This window comes from Sceloporus undulatus, chromosome 11 (assembly GCF_019175285.1).
Source record: "Sceloporus undulatus isolate JIND9_A2432 ecotype Alabama chromosome 11, SceUnd_v1.1, whole genome shotgun sequence".
In the NCBI taxonomy this organism is placed as follows: domain Eukaryota; kingdom Metazoa; phylum Chordata; class Lepidosauria; order Squamata; family Phrynosomatidae; genus Sceloporus; species Sceloporus undulatus.
Window position 1 is genome coordinate 5,451,408 of NC_056532.1, and position 15,751 is coordinate 5,467,158.

Genomic DNA, 15,751 nt, shown 5'->3' on the forward strand with positions numbered 1-15,751 from the left:
TCCCTTCCAGCTCTAGGACTCTATGTATTCCTTCAGGGCAGAAGAAGAGGAAGGACTGGATGGCCCTTGGGGGTCCCTTCCAGCTCTAGGACTCTATGTATTCCTTCAGGGCAGAAGAAGAGGAAGGACTGGACGGCCTTTGGGGTCCCTTCCATCTCTAGGATTCTATGTATTCCTTCTAGGCAGAAGAAGGGGCTGGACTGGACGGCCTTTGGGGTCCCTTCCATCTCTAGGATTCTATGTATTCCTTCTGGGCACAAGAAGGGGATGGACTGGAAGGCCCTTCGGTGTCCCTTGCGTCTCCAGGACTCTATGTAGTCCTGCGTGCCTGGGGCAGCGACAGGGGCGGCAAAGAGGAGGAGGCCTGGCCCCTGGAGGGTAGAAGCTCCGCCCCCGGATGGTGGAAGCTCCACCCCCCGGCTTCGGACCCCCCAGTTGTCTGAGGTGCAGCAACCCAGCCCCCAGCTCAAAAAGCGCTTGCCTACCCCTGGTTTAAACAGACCTATCATATCACCTCTTAACCTTCTCTTCTCTAGGCTAAACATCCCCATATTCCTAAGTCGTTCCTCACAGGGCATAGTTTCCAGATCTTCAATATTTTACTCGCCCTGCTTTGGACACACTCCAGTTTCTCAATGTCCTTTTTTCATTGTGGGGCTCAGAACTGGACACAATACTCCAGGTGGGGCCTGACCAAAGCAGAACAGAGAGGCACTATTACTTCTCTGGATCTAGACATTATACTTTTATTGATGCAGCCTAAAATTGCATTGGCCTTTTTAGCTGCCGCGTCGCACTGTTGACTCACGTTCAACTTGGGGTCTACTTGGACTCCTAGATCCCTTTCACACGTAGAAGGCTCTCGTTCAGCCAGGTGTCCCCCATAATCCTATATCTGTGCATTTTATTTTTCTGCCCTAATTGCAGTACCTTACATTTCTCCCTGTTGAAATTCATTTTGTTAGCTTTGGCCCAGCTTTCTAGTCTATTCAGGTCTTCTTGAATGTTGATCCTGTCCTCTGGGGTATTAGCTACTCCTCCTAATTTGGTGTCATCTGCAAATTTGATAAGTATGCTCCCAATTCTGCCATCCAAGTCATTGATAAAGATGTTGAATAGCACTGGGCCCAGGACAGAGCCCTGTGGGACCCCACTGGTCACTTCTCTCCAGGCTGAAAAAGAGCCATTGTTGAGGGCCCTTTTGGATTCGGCTGGTCAACCAATTACAGATCCATTTAACAGTTCCTTTGTCTAGCCCACATTTTACAAGCTTGTTTGCAAGAATGTCATGGGAAACCTTGTCAAAGTCCTTAGTGAAATCAAGATATACTATATCCACAGCATTCCCTTCATCTAGCAAGCTGGTAATTTTATCAAAGAAAGAGATTAGATTTGTCTGGCATGACTTCTTTCTCTGAAACCCATGTTGACTTTTTGTGATTATGACATTGCTTTCTAGATGTTCACAGACTCTCTGTTTAATGATCTGCTCCAGAATCTTTCCTGGGATTGATGTCAGACTAACTGGACGATAATTATTGGGATCCTCTTTCTTCCCCTTTTTGAAGATGGGGACAACGTTTGCCCTCCTCCAGTCTGCTGGGACTTCTCCTGTTCTCCAGGACATCTCAAAGATTATTGCCAATGGCTCCGATATTACATTTGCCAGTTCTTTTAATACCCTTGGATGGAGTTCATCTGGTCCCGGAGACTTATATTCGTTTAAGTTAACCAGGTATTCCTCTACTATCTCTTTACTTATTCTGTGCTGAAATCCCCCTCTTCTGTCCTCTGCTCTCTGGACTTTGGGGACTGCAGCTCCCACCATCCACTGACCAGCATCGCCGTGGGACTGGGATCGTCTCAGGCTCTGTCCTCCTCAGTCACACAATGTTCCAAATGGGCAACCTTTCCTTGTTTGCTAATCTCCCAAGATGGATCCGGACTCCCATCTTCCCGAGGCAGTGCAACCCACGGCCATGGATGATGGGACCTACAATCCAACTGAAGCACACACATCCTCCCCAAACGCTTGGTCTGGAAGGAGCCAGGACGCCAAGGGACCTTGTGGCTTTATTTCTTTAGTCGTTTACACTGTTTAATGTGTTCTTCCCTTTTCTCTCTTTCAGTTAAACATGAGACCCTCTCAAAAGGGCTGACTTCTAAATGACTTTACAATTACAAAATGGGATCAAATACTTTTTTAATTTCAGCTGGCGTTCCTTTTTTCTTAGTTTTAAAACACGTTTCCGTTATTTAACTTTGAGTTGTAATTGAATCCCTTCCTTTTCTTTCCTTCACTCATTTATTCCCTTTACAAACTTCCCTTCGCGGCGCCATGCCTGAAGGTGGCCACAAGAGGGCGCCCCTGGGTCTGAAAGGGCCGGCCCTCCGAGTGCGGAAGCCTAGAGCGCCCTGAGGGAGGCGCTCTAGGAACGAACGTCTCGGAGGGCCTACCATAGAGCGGCGAAAGGCTAGAGCGTCTAGAAGTGCATAAGTCAGAGGCGCCACAAGTCACACTCTCTTAGCCCATGGAAGACGAGGGAAACCCTCACAGGAGAGCCACCCGCGCAGAGGCCACGTTCAAAGGGCACAAAGCGTCGGGAGCCCGGGAGGGCGCCTCGGTCGCGCGGCGATGACGTCCTTCCGCCCCTCGTCTGCGGCGCTTCCGGCGGGAGAGGCGCGGCGGCCGCCATCTTGGGCGCTGGGAGCGAGGCGGGTCCTGGGCCTGGCGGGCGCCTGGCTTCCTGGGCTGGGCCCGGGGCGATGGCGGGGCACTTCGACGCGGAGGACCAGTCGCGGTGGTACTGGGGGCGGCTGAGCCGGGCGGAGGCGGTGGGGCTGCTGCAAGGGCAGCGCCACGGCACCTTCCTGGTCCGGGACTCAGGCACCATCCCCGGCGACTTCGTCCTCTCCGTCTCCGAGAGCTCCCGCGTCTCCCACTACATCGTCAACAGCCAAGGGGCGGCAGCCCCCGGAGCCGGAGGAGGAGAGGCCGCGGGGGCCCCGGGTGAGTCAGCCTTCCCTCCTTCCGAGGGCGGGTCTCCCCAAAGGGGCCACCAGACCCTGGCCTTGGCTCCTTCTGGGGCTCTAGGGAGAGCGCTTCTTAGGCGAGTCTGTGCTGGGTCCCAGAAGGAGCCCTGAGTCCCTGGCCATTTCTCTCTTTGCCCATTACGAAAGAGGCCCAACTGTGGTTGCTTTGATTCAGGAGCATGAGAGTGTGCCTAGCTTTCCCAGGGAAGACAGACTCTCTCCATTTGCTGCTGATTCCTTAGCCTTCCTTCCATAGCTGTATATGTCTTGTACCCCACAAGTCACACTCTCTCAGCCCAAAGGATGGCCATGGAGGAGGAGTGAAACCCTCACAGGGGGGCCTTAATCCTGAAAGCTAACTATAGAGCAAAGACAGGGGAATGTGTTCTGCGAAAGCGCAGGTGGATGGAGACGTTTAGGCTAAGGTTGCCAAGCTCCCCCCGAAGGCCTTCCTTGACTGAGGTTTCCCCCTTCTCTCCTCTCTCTAGGGTTGACTCCTTCCAGGTTCCGAATCGGCGACCAAGAGTTCGACTCGCTGCCGGCGCTGCTGGAGTTCTACAAGATACACTACTTGGACACTACCACCTTGATAGAGCCTGTCTCCAAATCCAAGCACCACGGCGAGGCCCAGCCGAGGCCGGAGGAGGCGGAGTACGTGCGCGCCCTCTTTGACTTTAATGGCAACGACGACGAAGACCTGCCCTTTAAAAAAGGAGACGTGCTGAGGATCTGGGAGAAGCCGGAAGAGCAGTGGTGGAACGCGGAGGACGCCGAGGGCAAGCGAGGGATGATCCCTGTGCCGTACGTTGAGAAGTACAGGCCTGCCGCCGCCACTGCCACAGCCGCCATTGTGCCGGCTCCCGTCGGCGGAAGCCAGGACCGTGTGGCCCCGCAGCCGCCGGCAGGGCTGGAGCCTGGGCCCTATGCGCAGCCCAGCATCAACACTCCACTTCCTAACCTCCAGAACGGCCCGATTTTTGCCAGAGTCATCCAGAAGCGGGTCCCTAACGCCTACGACAAGACGGCCTTAGCATTGGAGGTACGTAGCGGGCAAAACGCCAGGCAGACAAGCTTTTCATGTTCAGTTTGAGGAGGAGAAGGGCAGGTGTTTCCATTTCGGGCACCATGGCTGCCCTTGTGCCACACGGCTGTAAATATAACCATGGTTCACCAAGTAGCTGATTTGGGGCCTTAGATCCTCTTGCATGCCAAGATGAGGAAACTGGCTGTAGTTCCCCCTTTGAGTTAAAACCTCTGGGACTGATTTCTGCTGTTCACTTTGGAGCATTTCCTAGTCAGCATTTTAACTTGCTTCATTCAGCCCCCTGTGTTTCCCAAAGTGGAAGAAATCAGTCCAGGAAGGGAGTCTGCACACAGACATGTGCACCTTGCTTTACAGAAATGGGTTGCTGCCCTGGCGAACGTAGCCTGAGCCCCGATGTCTAATGGGAATTCGTTCCCCTGCCAAAGAAAAGTCTATTGGCCAGGTATGAGCTGACTGGATCCAAAGCACAGTTCCCCCAGAACATCAGGACAGGCCACTAGACCTTTTGAGCCACTGATTCGAGAGAGTCATAGAATCATAGCTGGAAGAGACCACTAGGGCCATCCAGTCCAACCCCATTCTGCCATGCAGGAAATCCAAATCAAAGCATCCCCGACAGATGGCCATCCAGCCTCTGTTTAAAGACCTCCAAGTCCTTTTTGTTTAGGCTTACAAGAGAAGTGGCTGAGGATGCAGAGAGGAAGGTTCCTGCTGCAGCAAAGGGCCTTTGTGGGTGGAGAGCTCTGCTGAAGACCCTTTGGTCCAAAGGGCGTCTTTGGATTATTTCCATCTTCTGCCTGGGTTGCTGTGACAGGGCCTTCAGGCAAACTTCTAGGTGTCCTTTTGAGGCACATCAGTCACGACAACCTTGCAATTCTGTCATTTTATTTCAGGAGGAGGAAGAGGAGAAGGGCATACGCCTCATTTCACAGGCATTATTCTGAGGATGTTATTACCTGTGCCAACAGAGTCTGCCAGTCCTTGCCCTTTGCAACAAATGGGCTTGGGCTACCACCTGCAACTCCAAACCAAGGCCAGGCACTGCCCATTTTTGTGCCCACCCAGCTTCCCCAAACACTGACCCTCCTTCCTGTGTTGACTCTGTGCCTTAAGTCTATGGAGGTTATAGATCAGTGATGGTGAACCTTTTAGAGGCTGAGTGCCCAACCTGCAACCCAAAACTCACTTACTTATTGCAAAGTGCCATGTCCCTCTGGCTTTCTAGTAACAAACTCTGTGCTCAGGCGATGGCACATGTGCCCACAGAGAGGGCTCTAAGTGCCACCTCTGGCACGCATGCCATAGGTTCGCCATCACTGTTATAGATCAAAGATAGTGCTGAGATGTTGCTGGTGTAATGGAAGCAGCAACGGCTCCACGTTGTAATTCCAAACTGTCGTTGTCAAATCAGTTTTGCACTTCCTTGCTTCCCAGCAGCCCCTGGAATCAATACCCCCTTATGTTCCTTCCACCTGTTCTTGCTGCACTAGGAGCGCTGACCTTTCCGGTTGCCTTACTTTCCACAAGGGGCCCTTGTCTGGGAACATGTCCCAAATGTGGTTCTTCTTTGTCCAAGGAATGGCACGCTCGCTCCCAGGGCTAATGGCAACGTGTTCCTTCTTGGTTCGCAGGTTGGCGAGCTGGTCAAGGTCACCAAGATTAACATGAGTGGCCAGTGGGAAGGCGAGTGTGGCAGCAGGCGGGGGCACTTCCCCTTCACGCACGTCCGGCTGCTGGACCAACACAATCCGGAGGAAGACTTCAGTTGAGCGTGGCTCCACTGTTCTGCTTACAGGTGGGAGCAAATAGGTGGCCTTCCACTGCAGCCGTGAGACAGACTGTTCCTGAAGATGTCAAGAGATGCAGGTGTTGTTTCTGCAAGCATCCCAGTATTGATGTCCTGTTCCTGGGACCCAGCATTTTAAAAAGGCTCCTGTTTCCAGGGCACAAAGCCCACAGAGGCTCCTGGGCCAAGTGGCAAAACTAGCGTCAGGGGAGGGTTAGGGCAGGCGCCACCTCTCCTCCTCCTTGTACCCCATTAGTATGAGAGCGCTATGGAGGGCTCTTGTTTCCAACCTCCTGAGGCTTTTTCTGCAGGAGGAAAAGATGCGCAGTTGTCAAAGAAGGTCACAGCATGCTAACCCAATAATTTCCCTGCTTTGAGTCTGGCTTTTTCTGTAACTTCACTGCCCCATCTCCCTTACATACCAAGTGAGGCCTGTGTAGGGCAGGGGTGTTTGTGTTTCACGTGGTCTTTCGATACTGGGATAGCTGTGGTATAACAATGACCATTTGAATGTGTTGGGGCCAAATCCAGTCATTCTCCAGAACCCTTAAGAAAGGGGGTTCCAAAAATATATATAGTCTCCAGAACAGAAAGAGCAAGTAGGCAATTGGAGTTCAGAGGTAGGTTTCCATATCTCTAAATGTGTGGGTGCAACCTTGCACCTCCCTCCTGGTGCACAAAATTATGTCCATTGCACTTCTGTCCCTTTAGTCGGAGCAGCAAGGTTTGGGGTTTTTAAATCCGTGACAGGATCATGCATTACACTTCTAAAGATCTCCTTAATACTCCTAGGCATTTAGTGTAGCAGGACAGCCATCGCTGTCGTAATCTGAAATGGCAAGTGCTTCCTCTCCCCCTCGTGCCACCCACCGCACACCCCTGCTGTGTGGGACTGGCTTCTTTCCATCTGTAAGACGGTCAAATGGCGGATTCGTTAAGATCTTATTTTTTAATAAACTAACAAATACTCAAATGCTTCTGGACTGATTCTAAGGCGTCCGTGGTTTCACCAAAAACAGAGCACTGCTATAGCTTCTACCCAGTACTCGAATAGTACTCCTGTAGTAATGTATCTTGGGCTGCTTGTTCTCTTTGACAAAGGAATCTCGCCCAAGTGTGACTGCTGTGCTGGGCAAAGGGGGCACTGGGCTCTCTTCCCTGCAGGGCCTCAAACAGCCTTTGCCAGGAGGCCTCTACTGCTGGCGGACTACAACTCCCATCGTGGCAGTATCCAAGGGCCCTTGTGGGGGTCACGGCGGTCTCTCCTCTGGAAGCAGGCAGAGCTGGGTCTGAGGCTGCCTTTCTTTCTCCAGACAGGCCCCTTGCGCTGCCAGGCCAGCAGGGAGGAGGCTGGGAGGGCCTTCCAAGAGTCTCTGGGGGCTCAGAGGGTGCTTGCCACCCTGGGGCCTGGCCCAAGATGGGGAGATGCTGCCTTGCCTTTGTGGGGACCATCCCTGGGCTGGAGGTTCCTGTCAGGAGCCAAGCCCCACAAGCGTTGTCTGTGCTTCTGCCCTTCCATCTCTGCCTGGAAGAGGAGGCTGTGGCCCAGGCAGGCGGTCAGAGCCTTGCCCCGGAGGAGGGGGCTTCTGTGGGCCCTGGCTCCCTGGTTTTGCCCAAAAGGAGGAAGGAGGACATGTACCGCTTTCGGGCTCCTGGTGCTGTTCCGCCCCAAAAAGTGCCCAGGAGCAGCTGCCCAGCGAGGCTCCCTGCTGCGTCTCTGGCTGCTCCTGGCACCTTTTGGGGCACGCCAGGGATGTAGCCAAGGGGGAGGGGTTCTTGGGGTTCAGACCCCCCCCCCTTCCATTAGAAAAATGAATGGGGCATGCAGCTGCACCACCGCACCCAAGCCCCATTATAATGGTGGCACTCAGTCTTCCTAAGGCACTTCCTAAAATCCTGGCTATGTCCCTGGGCACGCTCCGCTCCCCCTCTTTCAGCCCAGCTTTTTGTAGGGAAACCTGGTGCGGTTAAATCCGTGGGGATTTCTAAAACCCTCCAAGCATTTTAATCCGTGTTAACAATGTGCCCTGAGTATGAAGGGGCCTGGAGTGAAATGACAGTAGTGACAGAGACGGTGGTGGCAATGTGCCACTTGTGTGCAGCGTGACCACGCACTTCCTGGGCAGCCACATCCTTTTGGGCCTGGGACGGACTTGGGGCCCATTGGGAAAGGCAGCAAAGCTGCCCAGGGACCAAGCCCCAAACGCCCCAGTCCCTCCCGGCCCAAAGCGGAGCGTGGCTGCCTCCTCTTTCTGCCTTGGGAAGAGGGATGGGCCTGCAGAGCCCCTTCTCCGGGCGGAGATCCGCTCGCTTCCCATTCAGAAGGACGAGTGGGAGCCCTGCGGCGCCACACACTCTCGGCCTCGAAGGCGCCTGCCTGCCTGTCTTGGGCCCGTTGCTAGGGGGCGGGGCGTTGCTAGGGAGGGCGGGGCCCACCCCGCGCATGCGCTGCTCTGGCCGCCCGGCGGTGCCCGGATGTAGCGGGAGGAGGCGCCGCCGCCATCTTTGCCCGGAGAGAGCGAGCGAGAGAGAGAGGGAGAGAGCAGCCGGAGCCCAGGAAGGAGCGAGCGAGCGAGGGAGGCAGCGCGGACCCAGACCCAGCCCAGCCCCGCAGGACCACCGCCCTCCATCCATCCACCCGCCCCGATGGACGACCGCGAGGACCTCGTCTACCAGGCCAAGCTGGCCGAGCAGGCCGAGCGCTACGACGGTGAGCGAAGGCAGGGAGCGGGCCCCAGCGAGGGAGCCAGAGGGCAGGCAGCCAGGGAGGGAAGGAGAGGGAAGGGGCTGCCTGGCGAGGAAGAGGAGGAGGGAGACAAAATGGCGGCCCCCGGAGGAAGGAAGGAAGGAGGGAGCGGCGGCGGAGGAGGAGGAGGCGGAGGCGCAGACAAAATGGCGGCCGCGCTGGCTGCCTGGCTGTCCGCCTCGGGGCGCGTCGCCCGTTGGTTCCGGGGCCCAGGGAGGGAGGCATGGCGGCCCTCCTTTGTGTGGCTTCCCGGGCGAGGCTGCCCAGAGGGAGGCGGAGGCGGAGGTGGAGGAGGCGGGGAAGGCAGCCATCGCCTCCCTGCGGCCAAGACCCGCCTCCCTGCCCCTCGGGGCCGCTCTCCTGGGAGCCGCCTCTGCCCCCGAGGAAGGAAGGAGGGAGGGAGAGGCCCTTGGCCGCCCTGGCCTTCCCCAGCCCCCGGGCCCAGGGAGCGCTGCCTCCGGGCGTCTGTCCTGAGGGAGGGCTCCTGTCCCCCGCAGAAATGGTGGAGTCGATGAAGAAGGTGGCCGGGATGGACGTGGAGCTGACGGTGGAGGAGAGGAACCTGCTGTCGGTGGCCTACAAGAACGTCATCGGGGCCCGGAGGGCCTCCTGGAGGATCATCAGCAGCATCGAGCAGAAGGAGGAGAACAAGGGCGGGGAGGACAAGCTCAAGATGATCCGGGAGTATCGGCAAATGGTGAGCCTGGCATGGTAGCCTCTCCTGGGAAGGAAGGAAAGAAGGACCTCCCTGCGCCTGTGGAGAGAGAGACAGGCACTTTGGGGTTCCCCTTGGGCTCCAAAGGCAGGGCAGAGATTAAATGGGGTGGAAGTCTCTGGTGAAGCCCAGCCAGGGTTTGGATCCCTTTTAGGCCAGGGACTGGGAGAGGAAGGTTGGAAGAAGGTCCCTGCAAAGCTGGAAGGCAGCCTTCGGAGGCCTAAGGACGTCTGCTTGTGGCGCTGGAAGACTGGCCTTGCAACGCTCCTCTGATACCTGACAGCCGCCTGGGGCAGGGGCTGCCCATTCTGTGCCCATCTCCAGGCATTGGTCCTGAGCAGGAGCCTGCCATTTGGGCCAGGCCTTCTTCCTGGGGGAGCAGGGGCTGAGCCTGCCTTTGGCCACCTCCCTCTTTGCTGACTCCACGGGTGTTTGATAGAGGCTGTGATTTGGTCTGGGGATGTGGGGGAGCCTCCCGCCGTGGAAAGACCCAGGTGTCTGGCACAGGCTGAATTTGCCCACAGGAGTCTCAGCCCCATTGTGTGCAACTCAGGCCCACAGTTTGGCTTGGGATGCAATATGAAATGGCCTTCTGAAGAAGACACTGCCCCTTAATGGCAGCCACCGGCCTGTTCCAGACTGCCAAACTAAAGCTGCTTTGGGTCTCTTTGGAGGCATGCTATTTAAATGATGCCTGGGTCCTAAGAGTCCAGAGGTCGCGCCAAAGCCACACTCCATTCCTAAGCACTGGAGGGCAGCTTTGGTGCAGCTTCCGGATTCTTAGGATGCATGCATCATTTAAACAGCATACCTCCAAAGAGACCCCAAGCAGCTTTATTTGGGCAGTCTGGAACAGGCCACCATGTCTTTTAAAAGGCAGGCAGAGAGCAGGGGCTGTGGGCTGGTTTCTACCTCCAAAGAGCTGGGGGTGAATGAAGTGATGAGGTAGGAGATTGGGGGGGGTGTCTCCCACTTGGGGGTCAAGGATGGCACTTCTTCCCCAAGTACCAAAGCCCTTCCTCCCTCTGGGCAGTTGGGAAGGAGTCCTGAAAGCTTTGGGGTCAAATCAGTTGTATGGATTCCATGACAACTGCTTTCCTGCATCTTCCATTCTTCCTTCTTTTCTTCCCTTTCTTTCCAAGGTTGAGACGGAATTGAAACTAATCTGTTGTGACATTCTGGATGTACTGGACAAACACCTCATTCCAGCAGCCAACACGGGCGAGTCCAAGGTCTTCTATTACAAAATGTAGGTGATCCCTCAGGGTCCAGCCCAAGAGTGGGGCTGTTCTGGGGAACTGGAGGGATCAGGGGAGGGCAGCTCTTGGATGGAGATGGGACCTCTGCCTCCTCCTCCTCCCCAAGCCCCTCCTGGAGGAAGGTTTGGCTTGCTTTCTCTCTCTGGAAATAAACATTTGAGGATAATATTCACACATAGGCCATACGGATTTTCCTCTGACTTGTGTACATTACTGCTTTAAGTTCACAGACAGTAATACCTATAACGTAGCCCATAAAAGTGCATTGGTATCTAGTGAAATGTGCAGATACCAGTGCATTAGTTTGGTGTAGACTGATTATAACTGCTTCCCTCGTGCCACTTCCTTTACCCTGAGGCACTGAACATCCCTTTCGGCTCTCAGGAGGCATCATAACGGAAAGCAGAGAAGCTGTGCTGAGGCCCCTCTGCGGCCGGACAGACTCCCTTTGCCCAGTCTCCAAAAACATAATGCCTCCAGGAGGCAAAGGGAGAGAGGAGTTTGAGTTCCAGGTTAGAGTTGGCCCACTGAAATCAACATAACTTGCATTTTGGGGTGGTTCAGGATTTACATGGTCCTGCATTCATTGGAGCGACAGTGGAATTTACCCCAAATGTTCCCAGCCTATTTCAAAAAGTAGTATGTTTCTGTAGCTTCACGGAGCAGGTGGATGTATCCCGTGTTTGCAGGACTCAGGGGTGCTAACTCATACTCTGGATTGCCTTGCACAGTTCTTAGAAAGCACTTTGAGGGAGGAGATCTAGGCTATAAGATTTCTTTCCCAGGCTCTGAACTGCAGCAGGGACAAAACAGCTGGGATGGGGCACAGAATTAAGTCTTCTTTGCAGGATAAGACAGCAGCGTCTGGAATAACATAGAGCCCATACAGACAGGCCAAAATGAAGCTGCTTTGGGTCACTTTGGAGGTATGCTCTTCAAATGATGCCACACTAAAGCCATGCTCTAGTCCTTAGGACTGGAGCAGGGCTTTGGCGCAGCTTCCGGACTCTTAGGACGCATGCCTTATTGAAACAGCATACCTCCAAAGTGACTGGAAGCAGCTTCATTTTGGCCTGTGTACGGAGCCATAGATAAGAGGGGAAAGGCTGAGATTTTCTAAGTGAAAGAACATTTTAAAAGTAGATTTAATTTTAAACTCTTGCTTTTATCCATATTATGTTCTTCTTTTTCTCTCCTGCAGGAAAGGGGACTACCACAGGTATCTTGCTGAGTTTGCCACAGGAAATGATAGAAAGGAAGCAGCTGAGAACAGCCTGGTGGCTTATAAAGCTGCTAGCGATATTGCAATGACAGAGCTTCCTCCAACGCATCCCATCCGCCTAGGACTTGCCCTCAACTTCTCTGTTTTCTACTATGAGATCCTTAATTCTCCTGACCGTGCCTGCAGGTGAGCCATGCTGGGGGGCAAGGCCAGGGAGGGCTCTGGGCTTCTTAGAATGAACTCCCTCTCAAGTCCAAGCGATCCCCCCACTTGCAAAGCCAGTCTGGAGACGTAGCTCTTTCTTCGTAAGGAAAGATACAGGATTTGCTCCCCCCAGCTCTGTTTCTACGTCTCTGGTCCATGGCCAATTCATAGGAGTTCTTCTTCTACACCTTGACCAGGTTTGGGGCTGTCCCTGTATCAGCCTTTCTTTTCGCCTCTTCTCGTGCAGAAGAGTGTCATGTGAAAAGGAGGCCCTCGTATCTCTCTATTCTGTGCCGGGGAAGAGCAGATTATGGCTAGCCAGTTGAGAAAGGAGGGTGGGGGGGAACCCTACTGTTCCTATGGCAAGGAGTGCCCCAGGTGCCCGAGGAAGTCTAGCCGCTGATGGCAACTCTCTTGTTGTTGTTGCAGGTTGGCAAAAGCAGCTTTTGATGATGCCATTGCAGAACTGGATACGCTGAGTGAAGAAAGCTATAAGGATTCTACGCTTATCATGCAGTTGTTACGTGATAATCTGACACTATGGACTTCAGACATGCAGGGTGATGGTGAGTTGCATCTTCATCTGACAAGAGAACAGGAGGGACTTGTGGCAAAAGGTCGCTGTGTGTCCCCCGTCTGTAGGAGGAGCGCTCCTGTCCTAATGCGGGGGGGGAGGCTCAATTTTGAGTGCAGAGCTGCAGATCTGGGGATTGGGAGAGGCAGCCTTCCTCCTGGTTTGGACTCTGAGCCAGAGATCTTACTGGAAGACCCCAAGTCTGGCCCAAGGCTTTGGGGAGGGGGCTGGCCTGTGTTGGCTTAGGGGGAGATGCCCAAAGAATAAAGACAGGAATGTCTCCTTTTTTGAGGGGCTTGGATTCATTTCGATGATGAGCCTCTTTCAGGGTTTGCCATTAAATAAATAATAGCTTTGCATTTAACCCTACTTCTGTCAAAAGACAATCGAGGCGGCTTGCAATGAAAAAGAACCGTACAGTACCCAATATCCCTACTATTCTCTCCTTCCCCTAAAACAACAATTAAACACATTAACCATTACTGGCTTCCTCTGCCGTTGTGTCTGAAAGGTGGGCCACGGTGCCCTGCTCCCCTGCTTGTCTCGGCCGTGAGCACTGTGGACCTTTCTGTCATCTGATTCCAGCATTATCCTGAAATGAATTACTGTTCATCTCATACTTTCTTACCTCCTTCCTTCCTTCCTTCCTTCCTTCCTTCCTTCCTTCCTTGGTAACCCTTGTTTTTTGCCTCCCTTTTCTGTTGTGTAGATTCTTAAAGGGAACTCCACCTGTTCATTTTCTTACACTCTACTTTGTAAGTCTTCACAATGACTTGGGGTATATCTGGGCTCCTCCTTATCACTCACTAACCTTGCCTGCATCTGGCTTGCACCTCTGACTCCATGGTAGGCCTATGCGCTCTTCCCTCTCCTCCTTTCAGGTGGGCCCAGCAGCCCTGAGTGGGCACTAAGAAACACTGGCTCTTGAGCCAGTGTTCCCAGTAGGTCTCTTGGTGTGCCCACTGATCTGCACCATTGGGCAGATCCTGCTCTTCCCCTGGGCTTCCCCTCCGCTTGGCCCTTTCTGTGGATCCAGTGCTCTTCCCCGTGAGTGTAGGGCTCTGCCATGTAGGGCTCCTCCTCTTCCCTGCCCATGCTGCCTTGGAGAGCCACTCGGGGCACAGTAGCGGTTGGACTCATATCTTGGCCGGAGTGGCCACTGCATGCCCTGGGCTCGGGTCCAGTGGGGTTACGCATGCGTTCCTTGCTTTGAGGGACCCATGCTGGCAGTGCCAGAGTGCAGTGAAGTGATCTATTGGTTTGAGCGCATGATTCAGTCTGATCATGCGGTTTTGGATTAACTGTAAGCATGGGACCAGCCTTGGTGGAAGGGGTAGCCTGTGGGCTGTGGCACCGGTGGCTTGTCTTGGGCTTGCCAGGTAACAGACTGACAAGATGGTGGAGCGGATGTGCCAGCGGTACTAACATGGGATTGCTGCACGGAAGAGCGTGTTTTCTTCCCCTTCGCTTGGTTTCAGAGTGGGAGTTACTTCTTGTTTAGTGTAAACCCAGCAATGTGGAACGCACTATCCGGTGGTGGATCTGAGCTGGGACCTGGCAGCCAGGGCAGTGAGGCTGAATCCTTGCTGCCTTGGCCAGTCTTGACCTCCTTTGGCTGCTTTGAGCCCAAGTGTTCTGGGGTGAAGCCTTGGGATGGGTCCAGAGGCAGAGGGCCTTGATGGAGCCCTAACTGTTCCTTTTCCTCCGCAGGTGAAGAACAGAGTAAAGAAGCGCTGCAGGATGTGGAAGATGAAAACCAGTGAGACGTCAAGGCCAATAAGAGTCCCCCTTCCTCCTCCTCCTCCTCCTCCTCCCCATCCCTCCCCATAAGCCCCTCAGTGTCCCTGGGAGCCATCTTATCTGACGTTCATGATGGCCTCCAGAATTTAGGTTCCTGCCCTGTTGGTTTTTTTACACAGTTGAAACGTTCTTTAAAAGGCAAGAGTGAATGTCTGTGGATTTTACTGGTGCCAGCTTTCAGTTCCTTTAAGACACTAACCGGACTGGCTGCATAGAGGCTTTTCCTGCATTCCTGTGTTGTCTTCTGTCAGTGTTGGAGGTAACATCTGGAAGCCATTAGAGATCTAGAGGAGGCTTCTTGCACTGTAGTGCATGTGGTGGCATTTTTCATTTTTTATAATTGTTTAAACAATTTTATACCAGTGTTTAAAATTGGCGTTTAGCTTGAAGTTTCAGGTTTCGTTGGAACAGTTCTTGTAGTGGTTTTGCTGTAAAAGGAAAGAAAAAAAAAACAACCAAGGAAAAGAATTTGAAACTGCGCCGAGATGTTTCTGCGACAGAGATGGTGCTGGTAACGGTTCAACATCCGTGGCTGCTCATTCTTGCCTTCTCTTACTTTCCCTCCAAGCAGGTTAGCGTTGAAGGTGGAGGCGCGGAGGAGCCTGCATGTGTGTTCAATATTTTTCTCTCCCTCTCCCTCTCCCTCTTCGCTAGCTCAACCTCTTTTGTTCAGTATGTGTAACTTGAAGCTAATTTGTACTACTGGATATCTGACTGGAGCCACAGATACAGGATCTGTATTGTTCTTACTGAAACACAGCATGGAATTAACATTAAACTTAAATAAAACAACCCTAAATTAAACTGAGGCCAAATACTACTGCTACTTTACCCTGGCAACTGTTTAGCAAGAGGCGTTGGCAGAAGAAGTAGCAGGAGGCGGTGTGATTTCGGGTAGAGCCCTCGGCTGCAGATAAGCCAGGATTTCCAAGTCTTCCTTTCTGGCTGTAAAAAGAGGGAAGACTTGGGCGCAGAACCAATCTGAGCGGGTGCTTCCTCTCACTTGCCTACAGAGACAGACATCCAAACAAAGAGCGCCAGGTTGAGCTAGAGCGAACGCATCTTTGAAACCCCCAAACTCTGCTCTCTGATTTGCTTAAAACCTGTTTTATTTCAAAGTTCACCCCCCTGTTAGCTGTGCTCAGGCCTTTTGGCCATAGGCTGAATTGATTATAGGGAAATTTGGTGCCCCAGCTGCCCAAAAGGTCTCCCTTCACTGCTTCAGCTTCATCTCCTCCTCCTGGCTTACATACTTCTGGTCTGAACTGTCTCCTTGTCTTTTAGCTTTGTCTGGACTTTCCCTTTGGACTGAGCAGCAAGTCTGTTGGATCAATAAAGTGCTGTGTGTAAAGATTTTGCACCCAGGC

General features: G+C 53.4%; 2 protein-coding genes across 3 annotated transcripts; both read left to right on the forward strand.

Annotated features, from left to right (window-relative positions):
* The first annotated feature begins 2,654 nt into the window (after positions 1-2,654).
* On the forward strand, positions 2,655-6,837 carry CRK (CRK proto-oncogene, adaptor protein). Its single transcript, XM_042442654.1, has 3 exons — positions 2,655-3,010; positions 3,522-4,072; positions 5,710-6,837. Exons 1-3 carry the CDS (start codon positions 2,767-2,769, stop codon positions 5,845-5,847), a joined length of 933 nt encoding a protein of 310 aa, XP_042298588.1. The 5' UTR covers positions 2,655-2,766; the 3' UTR covers positions 5,848-6,837.
* A 1,486-nt stretch (positions 6,838-8,323) lies between these two features.
* Positions 8,324-15,192, forward strand: YWHAE (tyrosine 3-monooxygenase/tryptophan 5-monooxygenase activation protein epsilon). 2 transcript variants are annotated; one of them, XM_042442659.1, is made up of 7 exons: positions 8,324-8,574; positions 9,108-9,307; positions 10,468-10,574; positions 11,786-11,992; positions 12,440-12,576; positions 13,294-13,339; positions 14,295-15,192. In XM_042442659.1, the coding sequence occupies exons 1-6, from the start codon at positions 8,511-8,513 to the stop codon at positions 13,299-13,301; spliced, it is 723 nt and encodes a 240-aa protein (XP_042298593.1). In that variant the 5' UTR covers positions 8,324-8,510; the 3' UTR covers positions 13,302-13,339; positions 14,295-15,192. The 2 variants fall into 2 exon arrangements, with proteins under 2 accessions (XP_042298593.1, XP_042298592.1); XM_042442658.1 differs by lacking the exon at positions 13,294-13,339.
* Positions 15,193-15,751: the final 559 nt, after the last annotated feature.